The sequence below is a fragment of the Lissotriton helveticus genome, chromosome 8, assembly GCF_964261635.1.
Source record: "Lissotriton helveticus chromosome 8, aLisHel1.1, whole genome shotgun sequence".
Lineage (NCBI taxonomy): Eukaryota > Metazoa > Chordata > Amphibia > Caudata > Salamandridae > Lissotriton > Lissotriton helveticus.
Genome location: NC_136069.1, coordinates 1,057,743,087 through 1,057,763,995, shown reverse-complemented (window position 1 = coordinate 1,057,763,995; position 20,909 = coordinate 1,057,743,087). Strand labels below are relative to the sequence as shown.

At 46.5% G+C, this 20,909-nt stretch overlaps 1 protein-coding gene across 1 annotated transcript in view; it reads left to right on the top strand.

The window, feature by feature from the left end:
- CFAP47 (cilia and flagella associated protein 47) overlaps positions 1–20,909 on the top strand; it is a 2,858,849-nt gene that overhangs the window by 1,364,376 nt on the left and 1,473,564 nt on the right. The window contains exon 49 of the mRNA XM_078657910.1: positions 2,415–2,526. Within this exon, the coding sequence (XP_078514036.1) occupies positions 2,415–2,526 (112 nt within the window). The remainder of the gene's footprint in view (positions 1–2,414; positions 2,527–20,909) is intronic.

The following is a 20,909-nucleotide window of genomic DNA, read 5'->3' as shown; positions in this document are numbered from 1 at the left end:
CAGTGCTTAGAAATCAATAGCGCTCACAGGTTACTTGAAGTTGAGCTATACTGGGGTAAATCCAAAGTTCAAGCCGACTGCAATTGGGGGCAGGCTGGCGATGGGACCCACGCAGGGCCAGCTGAAAAAGAACCTTGTATGGAGCAAGTGTTGGCGTCAAGTTCAGATTCACACAGTCAGGTCGATGCATCAGAGTCAAGCCTGGCAGTCGGTGTCAAAGGATTGGTGATATGTTGAAATAAAGCCTCGCAGCTTTGTCGAAGGATCTGTGCTGCATCGGAATCGAGCCTTTTAGTCAAAACCCACGTCGTTGTCAAATCAGCAATGCGTCGGAGGGCACTGCATCCGTTCCGATTGGTGAAAGGAGTCACTGCATCGATTTATGCAGAAAACAGCTCCAGAACCCACTTCTGAGGCTAAGGACCAGAGTGGGTACCTAAGGCAAGGGTAGGACTCACAAATGGCAGAGTCCAGAAGCATCAGCAGAGTTGCAAGAAGTCTTTAGTGACCCTGAGACTTCGGAACATAGGAGAAAAGCCAAGAATCCTTTGAGAAACTTGGATTCAATGATGTAGAGAGCAGGTCCAGTCCCTCTCACTACCAGGCAAGAAGCAGAAGGCCAACACAGCAGAGCAGCTAGCAAAGTGGCAGTTCCTCCTACAGCACAGAAATCAGCAGGCCAGCATAGCAATGCAGGTAGCAAAGTGGCAGTCCCTCCTACAGCACAGCAGCTCTTCTTCCAGGCAGAAGGGCCTTGGTTCCAGCAAAGCTTGAATTGGTGGTGTTAGGGGTCCAGTAATTATACCCAAATGTGCCTTGCCGTGGGGATGGGCCATCAGGATGCAAATGTCAGTCCCCTTGTCCATTTGTGTGACTGTCTAGAGGGAATGCACAAAGCCCAGCTGTCACCCAACCCAGATGTGTATTCATAGACAGACAGAGGCACAGAATGGTTAAAGTAAGAAAATGACAACTTTCTAAAAGTGGCATTTTAAGACTTACAATTTAACATCTGACTTCACCATCAGCTGTGATTTTACATTTTGAGTCCAGAGCTACCAAACTGCAAATCTCTATCTGAATATTGACACCGTTACTGTGTATCTCTTTACCATTTACTCACAAAACCGTAGAACTTTCTTCAGTTTACTGGTAGTCTTCAAATTCCAAAAGGGGCTGCAGACGAAATTTCCTGCCTCCAGGAACCCTACCTGTCCACCCAGGAAAAGAGCTTTCTTGTTGGACATGGCCTTTGCCAGAATCATTAGTGATATACAAACTCCCTCAGTCGCTGTCTGTTGTATAGTTCTTTCCAAAAAACAGGGGTGGTATGAGATTAATGACTTGATTCTTACGAAAGGTAGCCACGGATTCCCACATGGCTCACTTCATCTTGTTACTTTTCTCATTCTATCTTCTTCACCTTTCCAATAACCTAGCAGGATTTGTCTTGCTAGTGCCCACGAGAGTACTCAGACGTTACATTCCAGGTTTTTGTTAAAATAGATTATATCCATTTTATAGGTTGTGGTGAGTGACATTAGGAAAAGCTGCCATAAACAGTCCATCTCCACCTTGCCCTTTTTAACAGTGGACTTTTGCTAAGAGATTGCAGGTAACATCCCACTGGGGATTTTATGCCCCTTGTCAGGTTGCTACTTGGATCTCTGAGCAAGCTTTCATAAAGCACTATTGCCTAGATGCTATGACCAGAAAAAGTCTCAATTTGGCAGACCAGTTCTGCAATCATTCCTGATGTAATTCTTTTGAAGGTATTTTAATCCTCCTCCTTCAAGGTTGCTTGATGGCGACTTTCAAGCAAGAAACCAATTGGAGCAAGTTTTTTTTAGAAAAAGAATTGTTAACCTTTTCTTACCTTCTGGTGGATTTTATAGTCAGGTAGATTCATATTGCCCTTCCTTATTTAGAGTGGCATGAGATTTTTATTATTTTTATTAATGTTTTATCCTAGTTCCGTCCTTTGTGTGCTTAGTCTTCTTAAGAAGTAGACAAAAGTGTGCAACTGATGTCACTGGCATATGTTTGCCTTTTTATGGAGATGCAGCGCCACTTTTGGTGAATCCAGGCAACTTCACCTGTGAACTTTTATTTACATGTCCAGACCCACCCTGGTGATTTATAAAGGGGTTCATGAACGGAATCTGGTGAAGCATTATTATCCATTGGAAAAACAAATTCCCGAAGTTAAGTGCCAATGTTTTTAAGATAATACTACCAGAATTCCAATATGTTACATGTAGTGTATTGAATATGGAAATCCCCTGTAATATGCACATACATCCAAGAAACTTGTAAGATTATTTTTTTTAATTTACATTTTTACGAGTGAAGCTGTTGATTACGCATATTGAACTAATAAACTTTTTACTTTTGTGTGATTGATGTTTTTGTAGGTGTCATCAGATCTGCCAATGGTTAGCGGACCTGAGAGTCTCACAGTTAAACCAGGACTCTATGCTCCCTATGAAATAACTGTGTCTCCATGGAAGAGGGGAACCTCTACAGGTCAGTTTTACAACCAAAGGTCCTAATATAATACAGTTTGCATAAAAGCATCAACAGCTACGGCTAAAAAATATTTTAAAAAATTGAGGTTACATTGTCCGTGACCGAAATGACTCCTTTTACAGTTCCAAGTAAAATGAGACTTCTGGCTTATGAAGTGTAACTAGTAATTTCTCCTTCCCCAGGTAATCTGGTACCTACAAATGCCTGGGTGCGGCTAAAGCCGTTGGTTGGCCACTAACCTGGTAAAATGTCTCAATCAGACCAGCATCTGACTCCCCTACATGCCTTTATCATCCCTGCTAATGTGTCCAAAAATCAAGAAGCTCTTTAGATTTCAGGAACTCTCAGTCTCATCCATAAATATGGATATCATTCTTTAATTCATAGACACATGCAAATGATTGCCTTAGGGTTTATTTAGAAAATCACAAACTACCCCAGGAGTTGCTAAATGTGTAGTTATTGAAAAGATGAGGTTTTGTACGTGTATTTTTTAACTCCACATATGTTTTTTCTCACAATAAGAAGTCCCTGGTCCTAACCGTATAGTAAATGTAAGAGTGATTGGGACTAATATATAACTAATGTTCACATTTACTACGTTATTTATTGCCTCTAAAGTGCACAAGTTGGGTGTGAGTTAACAAGTTAAAACGTTATGGTCTTTGCCGCCCTTAACCCCTCCCCTGAAAACATCCATGTTCCCACTCCTAATCCCAAACTGATGATTGCTATACATGCACCATACATGCACTGGGGAACATCGTTTACAACTAAACTTTTACCACGCACTACCATTACAACGCAGGAATTACAACGAAAGTCGTTACAACGACTTTCGTTGGAGGGCGCTGTTGGATAGGGAATAGTTTAATTTTCTATCCAACACCTTCCCTGCTATCTACGGGGAGTGGAGTTGGAATAGAAAATTAAACTATTCCACTATCCAGCGCCCCCCAACGCAAGTCGTTGTAACGACTTGCGTTGTAATACCTGCGTTGTAAAGGCATGCGTGGTAAAAGCATGCGTTGAAACGTCATACATCCCATGCACTATGTGGTAAAATCCATCTACTGCGACTCATGTCTGCCGTTTCTAGCTCAATAAACCAGGATCTGGCAGTTTCGCCTGCTGCAGGCACCTTTTGCACACCAATTTAAAACTTGGCTGGTACATTTTTGTTAATTATGCCCACTTTGTCTTGCGTTAATGAGTCAAATCAAATATAATTTTACCATATTTCTGTGGCAGAAAAGAATAAACACAAAATCAAACAAAACAAATAACAATCCAGCACTTTGTAAAAAGACAGTCACTTCTAGAGTCTGAAAATGACAGTATTGCACATTTCCTAATTGTTATTATATGCCAAATAAAACATGCCATCAATTCAGCATATCAGAGGGGTATGTAACTGCTGTAAGAATAACATTGCTGGTCTACATTGATAAAAATGTTAATCTTTAAAAAAAAAAAGCAAAAGAACAGAATATGTAAGGTCGACTGAACAGACTTCCCATTGCAGGGGCATGCACATAGTTCCGATAAAGTGCAGCTATTGGCAGGAAACCTCAGAAGAGGTAGTAAATTGAGACAAAACCTGGTGAGGACAAAATGTTGTTGTCTATTAAGAATAAAAGAGCAATACAGTTGGAGATCCACGTGCACCAGGTTGTCGGCACGCACAGTGGGTTTAAGATTATTTTGAGAATATCTCTTTATTGCAGCCTTTCATACTACACTTGCTTTAAAGTGCCATTTGCAAAGTGATGACATGACTCAGTGCGGCAAAAAGGGCCGGTTGACCAATCATCTCGCAAACCGATTTCACCTTTACGAGTTACGGAATATCTAGGGCGGACTGGAGATGTAAGCAATCTTTTATGACAAGCTTGTTGAGGACAGTCTCCTCCCTTAACCATATAGAATTCCACAGTAAAAAGGGTGAAAGCTTAATTCTGTCTTCTATACAGGGAGATACCCAATTTCGCATGACAGATGGCATTTGCACAACTGCGAGGAAAGGTTTTGAAAAAAGAGTTTTCTACTGGTTGGATCAATTTTACGTCTATCAGACATCAGATGTCATCCCCTAAAGAAGCAATGGCCACACATTTAATTACATAGATAAACAAAATCTCTTTCACTGTTTTCAAGCCCAATCTTTTACAAAAACTGTACAGCCCAATGATAGATTTTTCAAAGAGTGTTCTCCTGTTAGATAAAATTGATTTCCATGTATATTTGTGATCAAACAGGATATCTAAGTAAGAAAAGATGGCCACAGCCGAAACCTTGGAGTTATTAATAAAATGAGCATTTTTTTGGGGCCGATCTTGCCCCACAGATCATGGTAAATATATTTTCCTTGTTAACATTCAGATCAAGAGCCTTCATAAAAACAATAAGTTTGTTGATTTGACTTTGAAGCCTTCTCCCTGTTCTGGCCACTAAGACTGTGTCGTCAGCATATAAAGGAATTGGGAGAGGGCAAGCCCTAATGTTGGGTGTGTCCTTTGCTCTCAATTGTAAACAAGCATTGGCATAGCCAGTATGCCTCACCTTTAAGAATTTATAAGAAATCATTAAGAAGATATCCTTGCCCGTATTTAACGGTGTTTTTTAAGCGTTAACTTACTTAACCCCCTGGTAGCGGCCAGAATTCCCCGCCTGTGCGGGACATTCTGATCGCGGGCGTGGTCATGACGGCTCCTGGCCGTCATCAGCACACGCCCACCGTAACTGATGACGACCGGGAGCCGTCATCAGCACCGAAGGGGTTAATACAGCATCCTTTATTTTTGTTTTTGACCTGACTAAATAATTAAGTAATACTATTCCAAAATGTCTTTTTTGCTGCATAATTTACTCAATCCTGCCACATAATTTGGCCCTCTCCTGCCGCATAATTGCAGTGGTCCCGCCTACAGGGCAATCAGGTAGTGCCAGATGGGCTGCTCTCAGAGGTCAATGAATGGGCTGGTGTTTTGAATGCTTGTGTGCCTGCTTTATGGTGTGGTGGGACTACAAGCCAACTGTTTTCAGAAATGTTATGCATAGTGTGATGTTGCCATATGTATTGGTTGAAAAGCCTTTGCCAAAGTGGTACCAATCACTTTACACATGCACTACTGGATACAGTTACTCACACAAGTTTATATTTGTTTCACAAAGTATGTGAAGTACGCTCATATTTTGTATAGAATACAATGGATGTATGACGTTACAATGCATACTTTTACAACGCCTACCTTTACACCGCAAGTTTTACAACGCATACCATTACAACGCATAATGCTTTTGGGCGCTGGATAGTGAATAGTTTAATTTACTATTCCAACTCCAGTCCCCGTGGATAGTAGGGAAGGTGTTGGATAGTACATTAAACCTATTCCCTATCCTAGAGCGCCCCCCAGCGCTATGCGTTGTAATGGTTTGCGTTGTAAAAGTTGCGTTGTAATGGTAGTTCGTTGTAAAAGTTTCGTTGTAAAGGCTGTATACCGAATACAATCAACGCAAAGCAAATATCTGCAATACAAAATAAAACCACCCCAAAAATACACACCCACACAAGAAACCAAGCAGAGGAGACCGTCCTAAATAAATCATATGAACTTGAAGCTGTCTACCAGAGAACCACTACACTAACTTTTCATAAATGTTGAAGAACATCATGATTAAGCCCGTTTCGTAAGGAAACCTAAAAAAAAAAAATCCTAGCGTCTTAAAGTGGATGAAACTAGAATCTATTTTCTTTTACCTTGTACTTGCTGCTGGGTGAATCTTCTGACATCTAGCCTGCAGAGTATTAATGTATAATTTCTTGCAAGCCTCGGTACTGCTAGGGTGTTCAGGGAGGGCTGGACGAGTGCTCAAGGATCCGTTCGCTGCTTTCACTAATTATGGTGCACACACTGGGTTTAATCTATCCTTTATAGGTGCTACTATTCCCCGCAGACTTGAAATGTGCCTTTATCTATGAGTTTGCAATCAAACGCTGCGTGGGATCCCGAGAAATGATCTTGAAAGAAAAATACATTGCGTTGCAGTAGCCCAGACAAATTAAACTGCTGCATTTTATGGGTTCTCGAGAGGGAAGGGGTAAGGGAGGAGAGAGTGGGAGGGAGAGAGAGGAAGAGTGAAGGGGGCGGGCGAGGAGACAGTAAAGGGGCAGGTAGATGGGAAAGCAAGGTAAGAAAGTACAAAAAAACAGTAGAGACATATTAAAGTTAAGTATCCTACAGCATTTTTTTTTAAACAGCATGGATGCCAGTTGGATGCCAGTATTGCATATTTTAACATGACACTAACTACAATGCATATGTTTACATGTTATTGTCACTGTGTGCTTCTTTGCATACCTGCTGTGCCTAAAAGGCCCCTGCATCTAGCCACTTTCATCTGGAGCCATGTAAGGCAAGCTGCTGTCAGTAATTACAGCAGAGCAGAGGGGGGAGGCCGGTGTTCGACGGGAGACGGGACAAGTTTCCTGAAGCCTTTTCTGGCTTTCCTGAAGAGAGCAGCTCACCCAAGGTCAGCTGGTGTGCTCTGGCAAAGCTGCCCTGTTCTCCCCTGCACGCCTCTCATGCCTGCTGCCTGCTGCCGAGGCAACCGTAAACAATAAAGCGTTGAAAAATATAGTGCATCTATGTTGAAGCTGTGTTTACAGCACAGGACCAATTCAGTGAAAAATAGAGTGCGCCAAACAAACGAAAAATACATCAAAATGTAAGGGGACATGTAACAGGGGCAGTCGCCACAAAGTGAAAAACATACCCAAAGACAGGCTAAAGAGCAAGGTTTTAACAATAAGAAGAAAGGAATTTAGAAAGGCACAAGAAGGAATGTATGTAAAGCGATGGGACTTGTTTAAGCACCCTGACCAGATCCAGAATGCCTCTCAGAGCAGCACTTGTGCGCTGCTTGGCTCGATGTAAAAAAGTTCTACCCTATTAATATACCGGTAAATTAAAAACAAGGCTAGAACACATCCTTGTCTTACTCCCCATCTAATACTGAAAGTGTCCGTGCAGTCACTATCTTTGCCATTGCGGGCTCAGGCAGAGGCATCCTTATAACGGTGTCTAATAAATGTAATTGCACCTTGCTCCACACCTAACTCAATCATAATGGACCATAATTTTGAGTATGAAACGCAGTCATACGCTGCTGTAAGGTCCATAAAGGACACATATATTGTTCTCTTCTTAGCTGCTGTGTACGTGCCTACGTCTAAGCTCAGGCTTAAGCATTGATCTGCAGTACCCAGGCCTTTCTTGAAATTGTATTCGGTGTTGGTTAAGATATTGTTCTCGGCTGCCCAATCCTCCAGTCCATGTAGTAAAATATGTCCCATTACTTTTACAGTGGAATCTAAAGAAGATATGGGCCTATCATTTTTTCACTGGGCTTTATCCTAATTTTTATAGATGGGTATAATTAATGAGTTATTCCATGTCTCAGGAGGGGCCTACCTTAGTTATTGTATTAAATCAGTTGGTCATCATAGGGGCCCATAAGTCCGGCCTGTCTGGGAAAACATCTAGTGTTTCCGCATGCGAGCCCGGGGCCTTCCCCTTCTTACTTTCATCCAATGCCCTACAGACCTCAGTAAACTCAATGACCAAGGGGGATTAATGTGTTCTATGGATTCCCTTTGCCCATCCTCAACTTAAACCTCCAGGGAATCCTGGGTGGTATAGATGTTAGGAAAATAATCTACCCACTGAAGTTGCGGAATATGCGCTTCAGTGAAGGGACCCGATGGGCCAGTAAAATAGGGGGCATTAACCACCTGCAAATAAGCAGCATTATATTTGTGCACTCTAGCTAAATGTGGGAAATTCATGGAGTCCTCCTTTATCTGCTTTTTCCTGTTTGCCAAAGCTGATTTATAGAGTGCACACACATTCCAAATTGGCACCACATCTCGGGGTTTCCTGTGTAAGGCAGTGTGAAGGACCGTGTGTCCTTTGGTGCAGACACTGTCAAACCACCCATAAGGCTCACATAGAGAAGGATTTCTTGGAACTTACTTAGGCTTGCCTTATATTTGCTGAAATTTCAACGAATGCTGACCTCACCTCTTTGGCCTCCACAACTGTATCAAGGCAGGCAGCTACTTCTACATACTTCAACATGGTTCGCTTTGATAATGGAGGTAAAAAGATGACTAGTCTCTACCGTGGCCTATTTAATGTAAAACAGTTTTTATGTGCCAGGACGCGATTATAACTAACTTTAGACTGAGTTTTGTGGAAACCACCAATCCCCATCCTTCAGGTTAGTGCCGGATGGTTGCTGTAACGATGTAAACACAGAATCAAAGTCGCTGATACTGTTACTCCAGATTTAAAAAAACAAAATAAAATCAATAGTTGATGTACACTAGTTGCTTAAAAACCTAGGCGCTAAATGTTGGAAAACCGTACCCACATCCTTGATCACAATCAGTGCGTTTCCATAAGAGTCATGAACAAAATGCGTCAAGCCCTCCGCATTTGAATCTTTGATGCCGCATACAGACTTAGCTGGCAGTTTACAGTGGGGGACATTAAAATTGCCTACGCAAACTACTCGGAGAGGCTTAAAGTGCTTATTGATAAAACCTTGAAGAGACGCATCCAAATCGACCACCACCTGACTACTTTTGGCGTCAAACCATTGTTATAGAAATTAACTATAATGATATCCCACTCTCTCTGTAACTCAAAACATAAATAAAACAAAAAAGTGGAATCATTACTGAATTTTACCATCTTCCCCAGGAAAGTGTTTGTGATGTATGTTGAGGGACCTCCCTTGGCTCTTTCAGCTTATCAGTTATTTAATCAATGTTTCTATAAAGGCAGTCCATTTCAATAGTTTAATGAATAACATTTAAACATTTTAATATGTATCTACCTCCTTGAGTTTCCCTTTCCCATGCTACTGTTGTCATGTCCAGGGCCGCCTTTGAAGTACATCTTAGTTTTATGTGTAAATTAATTGATTAAAGCTGTTTTGGAAGATATTTCTGAAGGGAATCATTTTTCCACTGTACTCCTCACTGTTTTAGGTCCAATAGTGCCACATCATCAACAACAAGTAAGCAACTCACTATTGGTGAACAGGAATCAGCCTTTTTAATTGTTTCAATGACTTCATCAATGAACAGAATTGGGGGGCGTGGCTGGAAAGATGGCTGACTGCCAGTACTAAACTATCCTGCCGCACCACTGCAGTAACTCGCCCGGTGTGGCAGGACTGAAGATAGGACACCCGGAGGCATGATTTGCCACCTCCAGACCTGGCTTGGCCACCGGGGGGAGGAAGGGGGGGTCTGCATCAAGGTGAGCCCTGCGCCAGATCAGACCAATTAGACTCAGAGCCTTGCGCCACCTGTGGGGAAAGCTGCGGAGCTGGAGTGGCTGTCTGCAGTGCCACTGGACTGCTGGCCCTCATCAGTCCTGATTCCTGAGGTGGAGGACGAGGTGGCTGCTGGGGGCCTGGGCCGCGGCTGGGGTGAGTTCTGGAGCCGAGCTTTGAAAATGGCGGCACCCTGGACCAACTGAGCCATGAGGAGAATGCCTGATTGTGATACCCTCGATGCTGAAGTGATTGCCCATGCGGTAGCTCTGGACGGCCAATTTAGGCAGTAAGAGCATAAGGTGACCCCTGGGGGCCTGGACTGGCCTGGACTTCAGTTGAGGTGTGCTCCGGCTCGGACCGATCAAAATGGCAAATCCATGGGCTGTTGGAGCCCTAAGTACTGAGTCGAACTGTAAAGGCCGAGGGACGGACATGCACCCCCTAACCCCCCCAGAAAGGGCTTTACTGGGGCATGTTGGTGGGACCTGAAGATACTGCAGAGCACACTGTCTCTGCGCAAAGTACACCCACTAGTGGTCCGGGACCATTTTGCTTGAAGGGTAGTGCCTAGCTTCTCGCGTGCACATAGTGTGCTTCTGACCCTGGGGCCCTGCAGCGATGGAACTTGGGGGCCTTTCCCTCCCCCATGCAGAACAAGATACAAAAGGAATCTTTGAGACGGTGGGCAGTGTAGAGGACAAACAACCAGACATAGGTGCTCTGGAATGGTAGCTGGGGTCCCCTCGTTGGCCAACCTACCCCGTTTTTCCATGCTGGTGGTCCGCTGGTTATGAACTTGGGCATGCATGTAAATGAGTGAGATTGTGTATGGAACACCCAGCAGTTCCCTTAGGTCTGACACACCTGTACAGCAGAAGTTGGGGGTGCAGTGTGCAACGCAGAGGATTGCGACGAGGCTACAGCTGGAGGATGACTATCCAGAGCACTGTTGCACCCTGTTGGGGTCCCCCTCATCCTTGCGTGGCCCCCACAGTGGTAACTGGCATTGACATGTGCACAGACAGCGAACTGACTCATACCTGCAATTCACTGCGGCACTAGACCACCTGCACGAATCTGGAGAAACCAAGACACGCTTAGTGCATGTGAGGCTCCTGGATAGCGAGTGCCAGAGGACATTTAGAGTTGTGAGTAGATGGGTGGGTGGGCCACCTCCCGGCCCCCCTGGTGGTGAACACCCGGAGCTGCTATTAGTAGATCTGGTGCCCCCGGCAGCGCAAAGTTGCCAACTACTAGATTGCACTCTGTTTGACCGGCCCTGGAGGTGCAGTGGACTTCTTGTGAGTTGGGCCACTGCTTTGTGCAGGGGCCCCTTGGAGGATGGGCAAAGATAGAACCACCCAAGTGCCCACCAAACAAAAATGGATCAATATACACCTACGTGTCCTCTGGCAGATTGAGGAGGACTCCCTGACCTGCTGGCTCCAACAGGGTGCAAATATTGACTGTGAGTGAGGCCTCTGGCAGAGAGGTTCAGGCAAAAACTGAACCTATCTCAGTTTTCGGCGGATAGGATGAAGCTCACCTGCGGCATCCCGCAGGGTTCGTCCCTATCACCACTTTTATTTAACTTGTACCTTGCCCCCCTGATCCGCTCCCTCCAGGGAAGGAATGTCACTGCATTTAATTATGCAGATGACATTCAGCTTGTTTTCAACCTCGACCCCTCGGACGAAGCGGTCCAGGACTTTCAGTCTACCCTCTGCCATATCAGTAATTGGATGAGTGCTCACCACCTTAAACTTAACCCCGACAAGACGGAGCTTGTTCTTGTCGGAGGCCCATCCAATCCCTGGAACTCCTCCTTTTGGCCCCTTTCCCTTGGCCCCTCTCCTTGCCCTACGGACAAGGTGAAAAGCCTAGGAGTTTACAACTCCCATGATCTCTCAATGAAGCATCAGGTCAGTGCCACTGTTTCCTCCTGTTTTTTCCAGTTAAGGAAGCTCCGGAAAATAGCCCATTTTCTGACCACCGAAGCCCTCACTTTGGCACTGCTGGCATTAGTCATCTCTCGGATTGACTATGCCAATGCTCTATATGCTGGCATCCCACAATATCAAATTAAAAGATTACAGCTGGTACAGAATCAGGCAGCCCGCCTGATCTATCACCAACCCAAACATCACCACGTCCGCCCCCTGCTCAAGGCCCTCCATTGGCTCCCTGTGTCGGAGCGCTGCAAGTTCAAATTAGGTTGCCTGACCCATAAATCTCTGGCCGGCATCGGCCCCTCTTTTATCTCCTCTCTTTTACACCCTTATGTCCCCTCCAGGCACCTCCGATCCTCTAACCATGCGCTTCTTCAGACTCCTAGGTTTAAGCGCAAAAAACATGGAGGTCTCAGATTTTCCTTCCTGGCTTCCTCTTTCTGGAACTCACTCCCATTAGAACTCAGACTCTCTCCCTCTTACCCCCACTTTAGGTCTCTTCTTAAAACTCACCTCTTCCGCTGTATTTACACATAGGCACTCTGTCCTTTCTTGCTGTGCCTCTCCCCCAGCGCCAAGAAACTGTCCGGTGTAAGTTGCGCTCTACAAGAATTTTTTACATTACATTACATTACAACTGACACCGTCACAATCAACAAATTTGCTGTGAGCGGACTTCCTACCAGTGGCAGAGAGTTCCTTGGAGACGGAACAGCAAGTACACAGGCTTCAGGGGCAGGTGGCCACCCTCTGGTCCACAGTCACCACATTGAGAGAACAGATACAGAAAATGGAGATGTGGGTGGAGGATGCAGAGGGACACTCTCGCTGCAGTAACCTATGCTTTATGGGATTTCCACAGGGGGCCGAGGGGATGCCCTGGAACTTTTTCGTAGTGTGCTGCTGGGGGCAGCCCTCTCCCCAGTTTTGTGGTTGAATGCGTTCACAGGGCACTGGCGCCACCCCACTACCAACTGGGGTGCCGACGAGGAATATGATTGCCAGGCTCCTCAATCACAGAGACAGCGATCCTGCAGTCAGCAGCGAGGGCATTGGGGATTCAGTGATGTCAGCTCACTCTAGCGAGGGTGGGTTAGGAGTGGTTGACGACATGCCAGAGGTGGAGGTGCCCTGAGGTTTGGTTGATGGAGGTACCTTTGCGTTGCCCCAGGCTGGGGAGGGGTTGTTTGATGCTGTGGCTCCCATGGTGGGGGGAGCCCCTCCCCACTCTGAACACTTGTGGACATGCTGAGCAAGGTGGTCCCGGAGGGGTAAAGTACTACATTGCACTGCAATTCCTGTGATTTCTTTGGTTGAACTGCTGGCTTGCTCACTGCTGGGAATGGTAAGAGGTGTGAGAGTTGCAGCTCAATATGGGTAGGCGGATGCAGGTCGTCCCACCCCCCTTGTTTTGTATTTATTGTTCACTGTGTTCGTTTTTTGTTATTTAGGTATTATTGAGAGTGATTAGTGACTGAGACACACAGTGCATGATTGTGGTGGTGCAATGACAGCAACATAGTGTGGGTGTGTGAGGAGTGGCAGTGGTATATCTGGGGAGGAGAGGTTCCTTGACCTGAGCATGGCTGGTTGCTCCCGGAGAACTGTCTCTCCCCCACAGTAGAGTTTTAGAGAGTGTAGTAATTGGGTTTGTTTAGATTGCAGGAGGGGTTGGATAAGCTCCATGAGGCTCGGGGGAAAGGAGAGTTGTCGCCTGATATGCGAGATGCCCTTATAGTCATGATCCCTAAGCACAAGAAGGACGCTGCTGATCTGGCATCATATCATCCACTTTTGATTGCTGGGAATGGTTACGAAAATAATCTCCAGGATACTGGGGATGCGGCTGAGGGGAGTGGTGTTATGTTTGGTGAGGGATTCATACCAGGGTGGGGAGCACATATGAATCTTGTGCGTCCTTCTCACAAAATGCACTCAGTACAGGAGATAGATGTGGATGCTACCCTGGTGGCACTTGATATCATGAAGGATTTCTATACATTGAGTACTGGGAATTTCTGGTAGGTACTTCTGTGCATGTGGATCAGGGCAGGGCTTCTTTCTGGTTTTGCCTGCTATATGAGAGCCCTACCACACTACAGTGCATATGGGAAATTGTGTTGAAGCTCGTTCAGGTACGTAGAGGTACAAAAGACAGGGTTGCCCGCTGTCCCCGTGGCTCTTTGCACTGGCAATAGAGACATTGGCGGAATGGATTCAGCAGGATCTGGGGAACAAGGGTATTTGGATCAAAGACTCTGCCCACATTCTTTGAATGAACGCAGACAGCACTCTTATATACCTTAGCTGGTGATTGCTTGGTGCGGGTGATGCTGGGGATTATGGAGGAATTGGGGCATGTCACGTCTGTGCTTCAGTGAGCACAAAACAACCCTTTTACCCCTGGGGTGCTTGGAGGGTTGGCTGATAGTGGATCGACCAGAGACAAGACTGCCCTGGTAGGGGAAGAGTTTCCGGTACCTAGGTGTGCCCATCGCTCACATGGAGAGACTCCGATAGAATCTTAATATGGGCTGTGTGCTAACTAGCTTATGCACCTCAGTGGGGTTCTGGAACACGCTGCGGCTCTCAGTTATGGGCATGGTGGCTCCCGGCAAGATGGTCCTCCTATCCCGATGCTTGTATACCGTCCAGAATTTATTCTGTGATATCCCAAGATCCATGTTTTTGGCTCTTGATAGCCTTCTGGTTTTATTGGTGTGGACAGGGCGAAGGAACAGAGTTAACCCCGAGTTTCTGAAACTGGACACTGACGAGGGTGGCATGGGCCTTCGGGAACTTAAAGTGTACTACATGGCTGGATAGCTACAACATGCAGCTCTGAGGGCGTTAATAGGGAAAAATACCTCTTGACCGGACTGATGAAGGAGAGTGATCTCCCCTGACATTTGATTATTGGGTCGCACATCTCGGCAAAGGCTCCATTCATAGTGAGACAGGTGACCAAGGTTTGGGAGATAGCAGTTAAATATGTGCTGAGGAGGCAAAGTTTCTAGCACTCTGGTAGCTGCAACCCTTCCACAGTGTGCAGACACTGATGGACATGTCCCAGTGGGCTGCAGACGGATGCCAATATGTATAGCAGAACTGGATGTTTCTCACGATGGCTGAGGGCACCGACTTGTTTCAGTTGCGGCCTGGCTAATTCCTTCAGTATGCTAAGCTATCCCTCACGGTCCCTGAAATATGGTTGAGTTTCCTGGCTGAGCCTACTGAGTCCAGCATGCTCACCATACTGGGCATGGGATCTGACAGGGGACTGATCTCGCACTTATATGCAGCACAGAAATGGGATAGACCAGTAGACATGTAAAGGGTCCGTGAAGGGTGGAATGATGCAGTAAGAGACCAACTCATGGAGGGGGAACGGAAATGTGCATGAGCTCAGGTCCAGGACATGGCTAGTAACGCATGGTTTAAACTGACGCAGTTCTTTTCCCAGCATATCCCACCACAATGACTACAATGGATTTTCCCAACTAAAAACAGTGGATGCCCCAGTTGCAGTGGGATGGGATATGGCATGGGACTGCCCCAGAAGGGGAGAGTGTTAGATGAAGGTGGTAGACATTCTGCATAGGGTGACGAACACCCAAGTGGTGAAAGAGATGAGGCACTGCTTGCTGGGACTGTTGACGGCTCCTGCTAAAGGGAGGAAGATGAGCTTTTGCTTCGCCCTGCTGGGTCTAGTACTGGCGAGGAGGAATATTTCAATACGCTGGGCTAGGCCTAGCCCACCGTCATTGAATCAATGGCTGGCGGACCTCAGGGAGTGGGTTGTGGCTGAGGATTGCAGGCTGAAGAAGGTGAAAGTGGATAAAAATGCAGATGGTGACATGGAGCTCTGGAGGAAATGTTGGAGAGCCTGGCAGTGGTTGAACAGGGGGTCGATGCAGATCCGGAGTCCTCTGGAAGGAGCGGGGTTACTTCTCGTGGGGCAGGGAACAGTGAGGACTGAAGGGAGCATCTGTCAGTGGAGGGCAGTGTGTGAGCAGAGCTGGTATCGGGGCAGCGGGAGGCAGTGGTTGAACCTGCTGCGCGTGGAGTGTGAAAGAAGCAAGTGTGGGATTGTAGGGAGCTGCATTTGGCTCCCTCCCCTCTTTCCTCCAGGGACTGTCGTGTAGACTTCTGGAATCTTGGAAATTGACTTGGCCTACCAATGTAACACTGCTCAAAAGTTATACTGTTGGCAAGTTGTATGCCGTCAGTGTTTGTAAACTGTACAACAAGAAAACTTTATTAAAAACATGTAAAAAAAATAATGGACAGACTTAATAAGGTTAATTCAGACACGCAACCTTGTTTTAGGCTGTTCCGTGTCTGTTTTTTCTTTGATAACCTGTTCTTAAGGTAAAACCACGATGCAGTAAATCAAGTGATAAATGATACCTCAAGTCAAAAGCAGCTAAGGCTATTCAGAAGTAGTGTAAGAAAAGATGCATAGAACAGATTGCAAGGGCGCTTATTGCAGAGCTATAATCTGGTGCACTTGGATGCAGAACAGTTCAAAATAAACAACCAAAAGCTGTACCAATCAATGCACAAACATTACCAGGATCCAGGACAAGTAAGTAATACCCAGTAATGCCCAGATGCCGAGTATCACCCAGGTATGGTACAAAAGTCAACGCACCAATGTGCCATAAAAAAAATCCACACAGGCACCTAGACTCGGAGTAAAAGGATTATCATTCATTACCCAGTTGTGGAATAGCATGACAATGTAGAGCAGGCAAATCAAAAGAAGCTGAAGTGCTATTATGCAATCATGGATCACCACCCAGCAATATAAAAGCATAGTTCAAATATATCTGCCCTATGCAGAAAGCAGTTACCTGGATGCAGATTAGGGTTCAAGCTGGTATAAGAGCATCTCATCAGTTTTACCCTAAAATGAACAGAAGGTAATTCATAGGTGGCCCCGTGACTCAGACAATATTATTCCATGGTATAAACTATTTGCAAGTAGTGCCTAGATGCAGAATAAACTGCCAGGCTCTAATAACTGTGTAACCTTTGTAACAATGTAATCTGCAATTATGGTCTGATACTCATGTAAAGCGCTCTGATACCTCCGGGTCTAGCCAGCGCTATATAAAACCTATAAAACAAAAATTTCTGAAGTGTTCTATGCTGCAGAAGGAAAACCTCGGAGGAACTACTCGGGTGATGAGAAGCACTCTGTTGCTGTAGTGGGTTCTTAAATGTAATCTCCTGATACTAAGATATGGCGGTATCAAGAAAAACAAACGTCACTGTAAAACATTACAGAGCGGCACATGGCTGCATGATAGAGCACTTCAGATGTAGCGCTACATCTGCAAAATATGCCATGGTGCCATGCACACACACATCCAGAAAAAACAAATGTACCCCCCTGTAACACCCAAATGCAGAGTAGCACCCACATCCCACTTGAGATGATTTGCAGGTAGCCCTTTAGTGCAGAATAAATAGTTCTTAGACAAAACCGTGATGTAATGCTATTCGAGTGACACACAAAAGCAGAATCCACTGAGAAAATCATCTAGAGGTAGATAGACACGATTCACATGCCATGCCCAGATGAAGAGTAATCCTTAGATAGATGCTGTAAGGAATAAAATCAGAGGGACATCCTGATGTGTATGCCCTCTCAGTTATGGAAGAACATAAATCACAGTATAAAGAATTTTCAGAAGCAATAGCTAGCTTTGAGATATTAGCACCTAGGTGTAAAATATGCTATATTAGCGGCAGCGTCGAAGTGTAGGATGTCACGTGACCCCAGATGTGGAGTAGCACCCAGAGCCAGTAAATGACATTTCACACATAAGACCGCCTGCTGTTGGCTTGAAGCACCAACTATAGGTTGACACAAGGGGGTGTGGCTAGCAAGTCAAAGATGGCAGACGCGTAGCCGCATTGCTCCAGCCAACGCAGTTATCCTGCTGAATCGTGTCCCTGGGCCTATCTGACCCCTACTACCTGTCGCAATAACCCACACCACCCTGAACTGTGCTGGAGGCTGTCCCCCAGGCTGTGTGAGGCAAACTTTGTACTTCACTGCCTCCGGGCCTAGCGTGCTGCCAGAGACAAGTAGAGGCCGCACCGCTGGGACAAGGAAGTTGCTACAGACAGAGTCTCTCCCACAGTGGCAAAATACCACATTGGAGGCGACCCCTGTTCCGAGTGAGGCCTGGCGCCCAAGAAGCGGGTCTGCTGGTACTGACTGGCTAAGGCAGTTTGCCCGACTGGATTGAGATAGCTTTCTGCAGGCAAGGGCCCTTGAAAGAGGGGTAAGTACATGGCTGTGCATTACACAGTGAATCTCCATGACGCTCCCAACCCCGGACTTGAGACCAGAGGAAGGACTCTCTAACCCTCTGCGAGCATCTCAAGCTCTGGTGGCCCCTCGATCCATCATGCTTTGCAGCTGGCTCGTTGGCCCCCGGGGTAGGGACGAGCCCTGAGACCTTCCGGGGAATCACGCTGCCTTTCCTTAGTCAGGAAGCCCGTTCCTCAAACCACTATGCGACTCTGGAGGGACTTATACGAAGTAGTGCACTACATGCATGGTCCCCACTGATCGCCTCGAGCGTCAACTTTCTCAGACACTCACTTGGCACCATAGGCATTCCTCTAAAGCCTCCTTCTTTCGCTCGCCTGCTCCAGAGAGGCACTGCATACCCAGTGCCTGAGAGTTTCAATTACGGCTAACTGCAGGGACCTTATAATAAAGTCCAAAGTTAAAGGGCCCTGTACTTAACATGCTCCTTCTCCCCAGTGCTCTGGCACAGAAGCTATGAGGCAGAGATGCTAGAGCCACCAGTCCCGGGATTGACCAGCCCGCACTTAATGGGCAGCTGTTCAACACAGGTGACTCACTGAGGACTCTGAAACTCTGAATTCCGCCACCACTGAGCACACCGGAAGAGTGCATACACTACCTTACCAATGAAAGGTCGCCCGGAACCAGTAGGTGCCTGTATCTGAGTGTTGGGTGGAGGTGCTGCCCTGTGGACATTTATGGCCCCTGAAAAAAAGATCACTGTACAATTTGAGAGTTGAGAGCCCCCACGCGGTGTATGCTACAGGACAGAAGTCTACTGACGCGGATTGGTCTACCGGGGACCAACAGGACATTTCTTGTGCTCATCGATCCATTACTGAGACCCACCTACAAGATCCCACTGAGCCCCAGTTGGCCGGTTCTGAGAGCCTGCTCACTTTCAACCAATACAGTAGTGGCTATCGTACAAAATAACGCACAACAGATGATCATGGGGAAGACAAGGGTCAGACAAACTGGCGCACAGACAGGTTCACCTGACTCGGGAATGATGATGTTATGGCATCACCTATTCAAATGCAATTCTATAAGATTTTGCCAACTATCGCAGACACCAAAACAACAGTACAACAAAACATAATCACCATCGGAGTGGGATTGGGACTGCTGAGAGCGGACCACCGCAAGTTGGTGGACAGGGTGAAGGATGTGGAGTCGGGGATCGAGGAACTCCGACCTGCGCAGCTGGACCTGACCCAGCAAGTCACAACCCTTATTGACAAAATGCGCATGTTGGAATATCTACTGAACATGCAGAGAGCCTCAATAGAAGGAACAATGTTTGGGTGGAAGGCCTCCTAGAGGGCACAGAGAGAGACAATATGGCATCCTACCTAGAAAACTGGGTGCGGACTGAGGTTGCCCCGAACCACCTAACACCCTTCTTTACCCTGGAGCGTGCCCACAGGGTCTATCCAGATTACCAGCCCAGAGGTGGCCAAGCTCCTCCACTGTAAAGATGTAAGAGTGTAAAGAGCTCTATATCTCATTGGAAGCGGGATGGTTTCCCTGTTTCCGGACTTTACAGCTGCAGTACAAAGTAAGAGAGCTTCTTTTATGGAGGTGAAAAAGGTGCTGAGAGAAGGGCTGCAATATTCCCTCATGTTCCCGGCTAAACTGAAGAGCCTATTGGACAGTAAAATCCACTCTTGCGAGAAACCGAGGGAGGCATGGGACTGGTTGAAAACCTACAAAACTGGGTCGACCCCGGTGGTTCACCAGCAGGTGACAAGAGGGAGGAAACGAGAGCCCAGAAGAAGACACAGAGGGACCAGCAGTGGGAGTGCACTGAGAAAACTAACTAAAACTCAGACGGAGCAGGAGAGAGCTGCAGCACTCCAAACAGCAGTGGACATTGCTGCACAGACAGCAGGGCCGGATTGGGGACCACTACCGGCCCTGGCAAAGTGCTCGGCTGGCCCCCCATCCCCACTCGGGGGGGGTTGGAGGTGCAGCCGAGCTCTTTGCCGGGGCCGGTTTTCGGCCGATTTTGGTACAGGGCCGATTTTGCAGCTATCCTGCAAAAAACGGCCCTGTAATAAAAACGGCCCCCAGGCATCCGTGTGGCGCACCGGGGGATTGCCCGGTGCCCGCTATGGCCAGTCCGGCCCTAACAGACAGGATCGGAGAGTGGTTTCCCATCAGTGAAACAATCAGCTGACTCAGAGACAGAAAGTTCAGCACTAGAGGAGTGAGGCCTCCCTGTAGTGACCTCATAATCTGTTGACGATCTGATTTGACCTGGGGATATTGTACATAAAATGCTGTTGAGGCCAATATCTTCTGCCTCATTATCAGCAGGTGGCCTGTGGGGCACGAGACAAACATGTTCACTACCCACCATCTACGACAAGACTATGATCTATCCATTATGCTGAGCAGGAAAAGTGAGGTAACTGTTTAATTTTAACAGGCAGCTGGCATGCATAATTTCCTGTATACTACGATGGAGGCCCCCACTTTCACCCAGTAAGCATGCTAAATGTGGGCAGGAGTGGGAATGGAAACATTGGACTCCCTTTATCTGCCCCTACCACTTAACCTGTTCCAGGAGTCTGGTGAAATCTTGCTAATTACTTTTTTACTGATTGTAATGCGTATGGACAGACATCCATTCCTGCTCTGCCCTGGGATTGGGGAGCTCATTGATGAGGAGCATGTTAGTTTTTGTCGGGAGGATAAGGTCTGGTTGGATGGGAAGGGTGATTTTATGGGTGGTGCTTGAATGA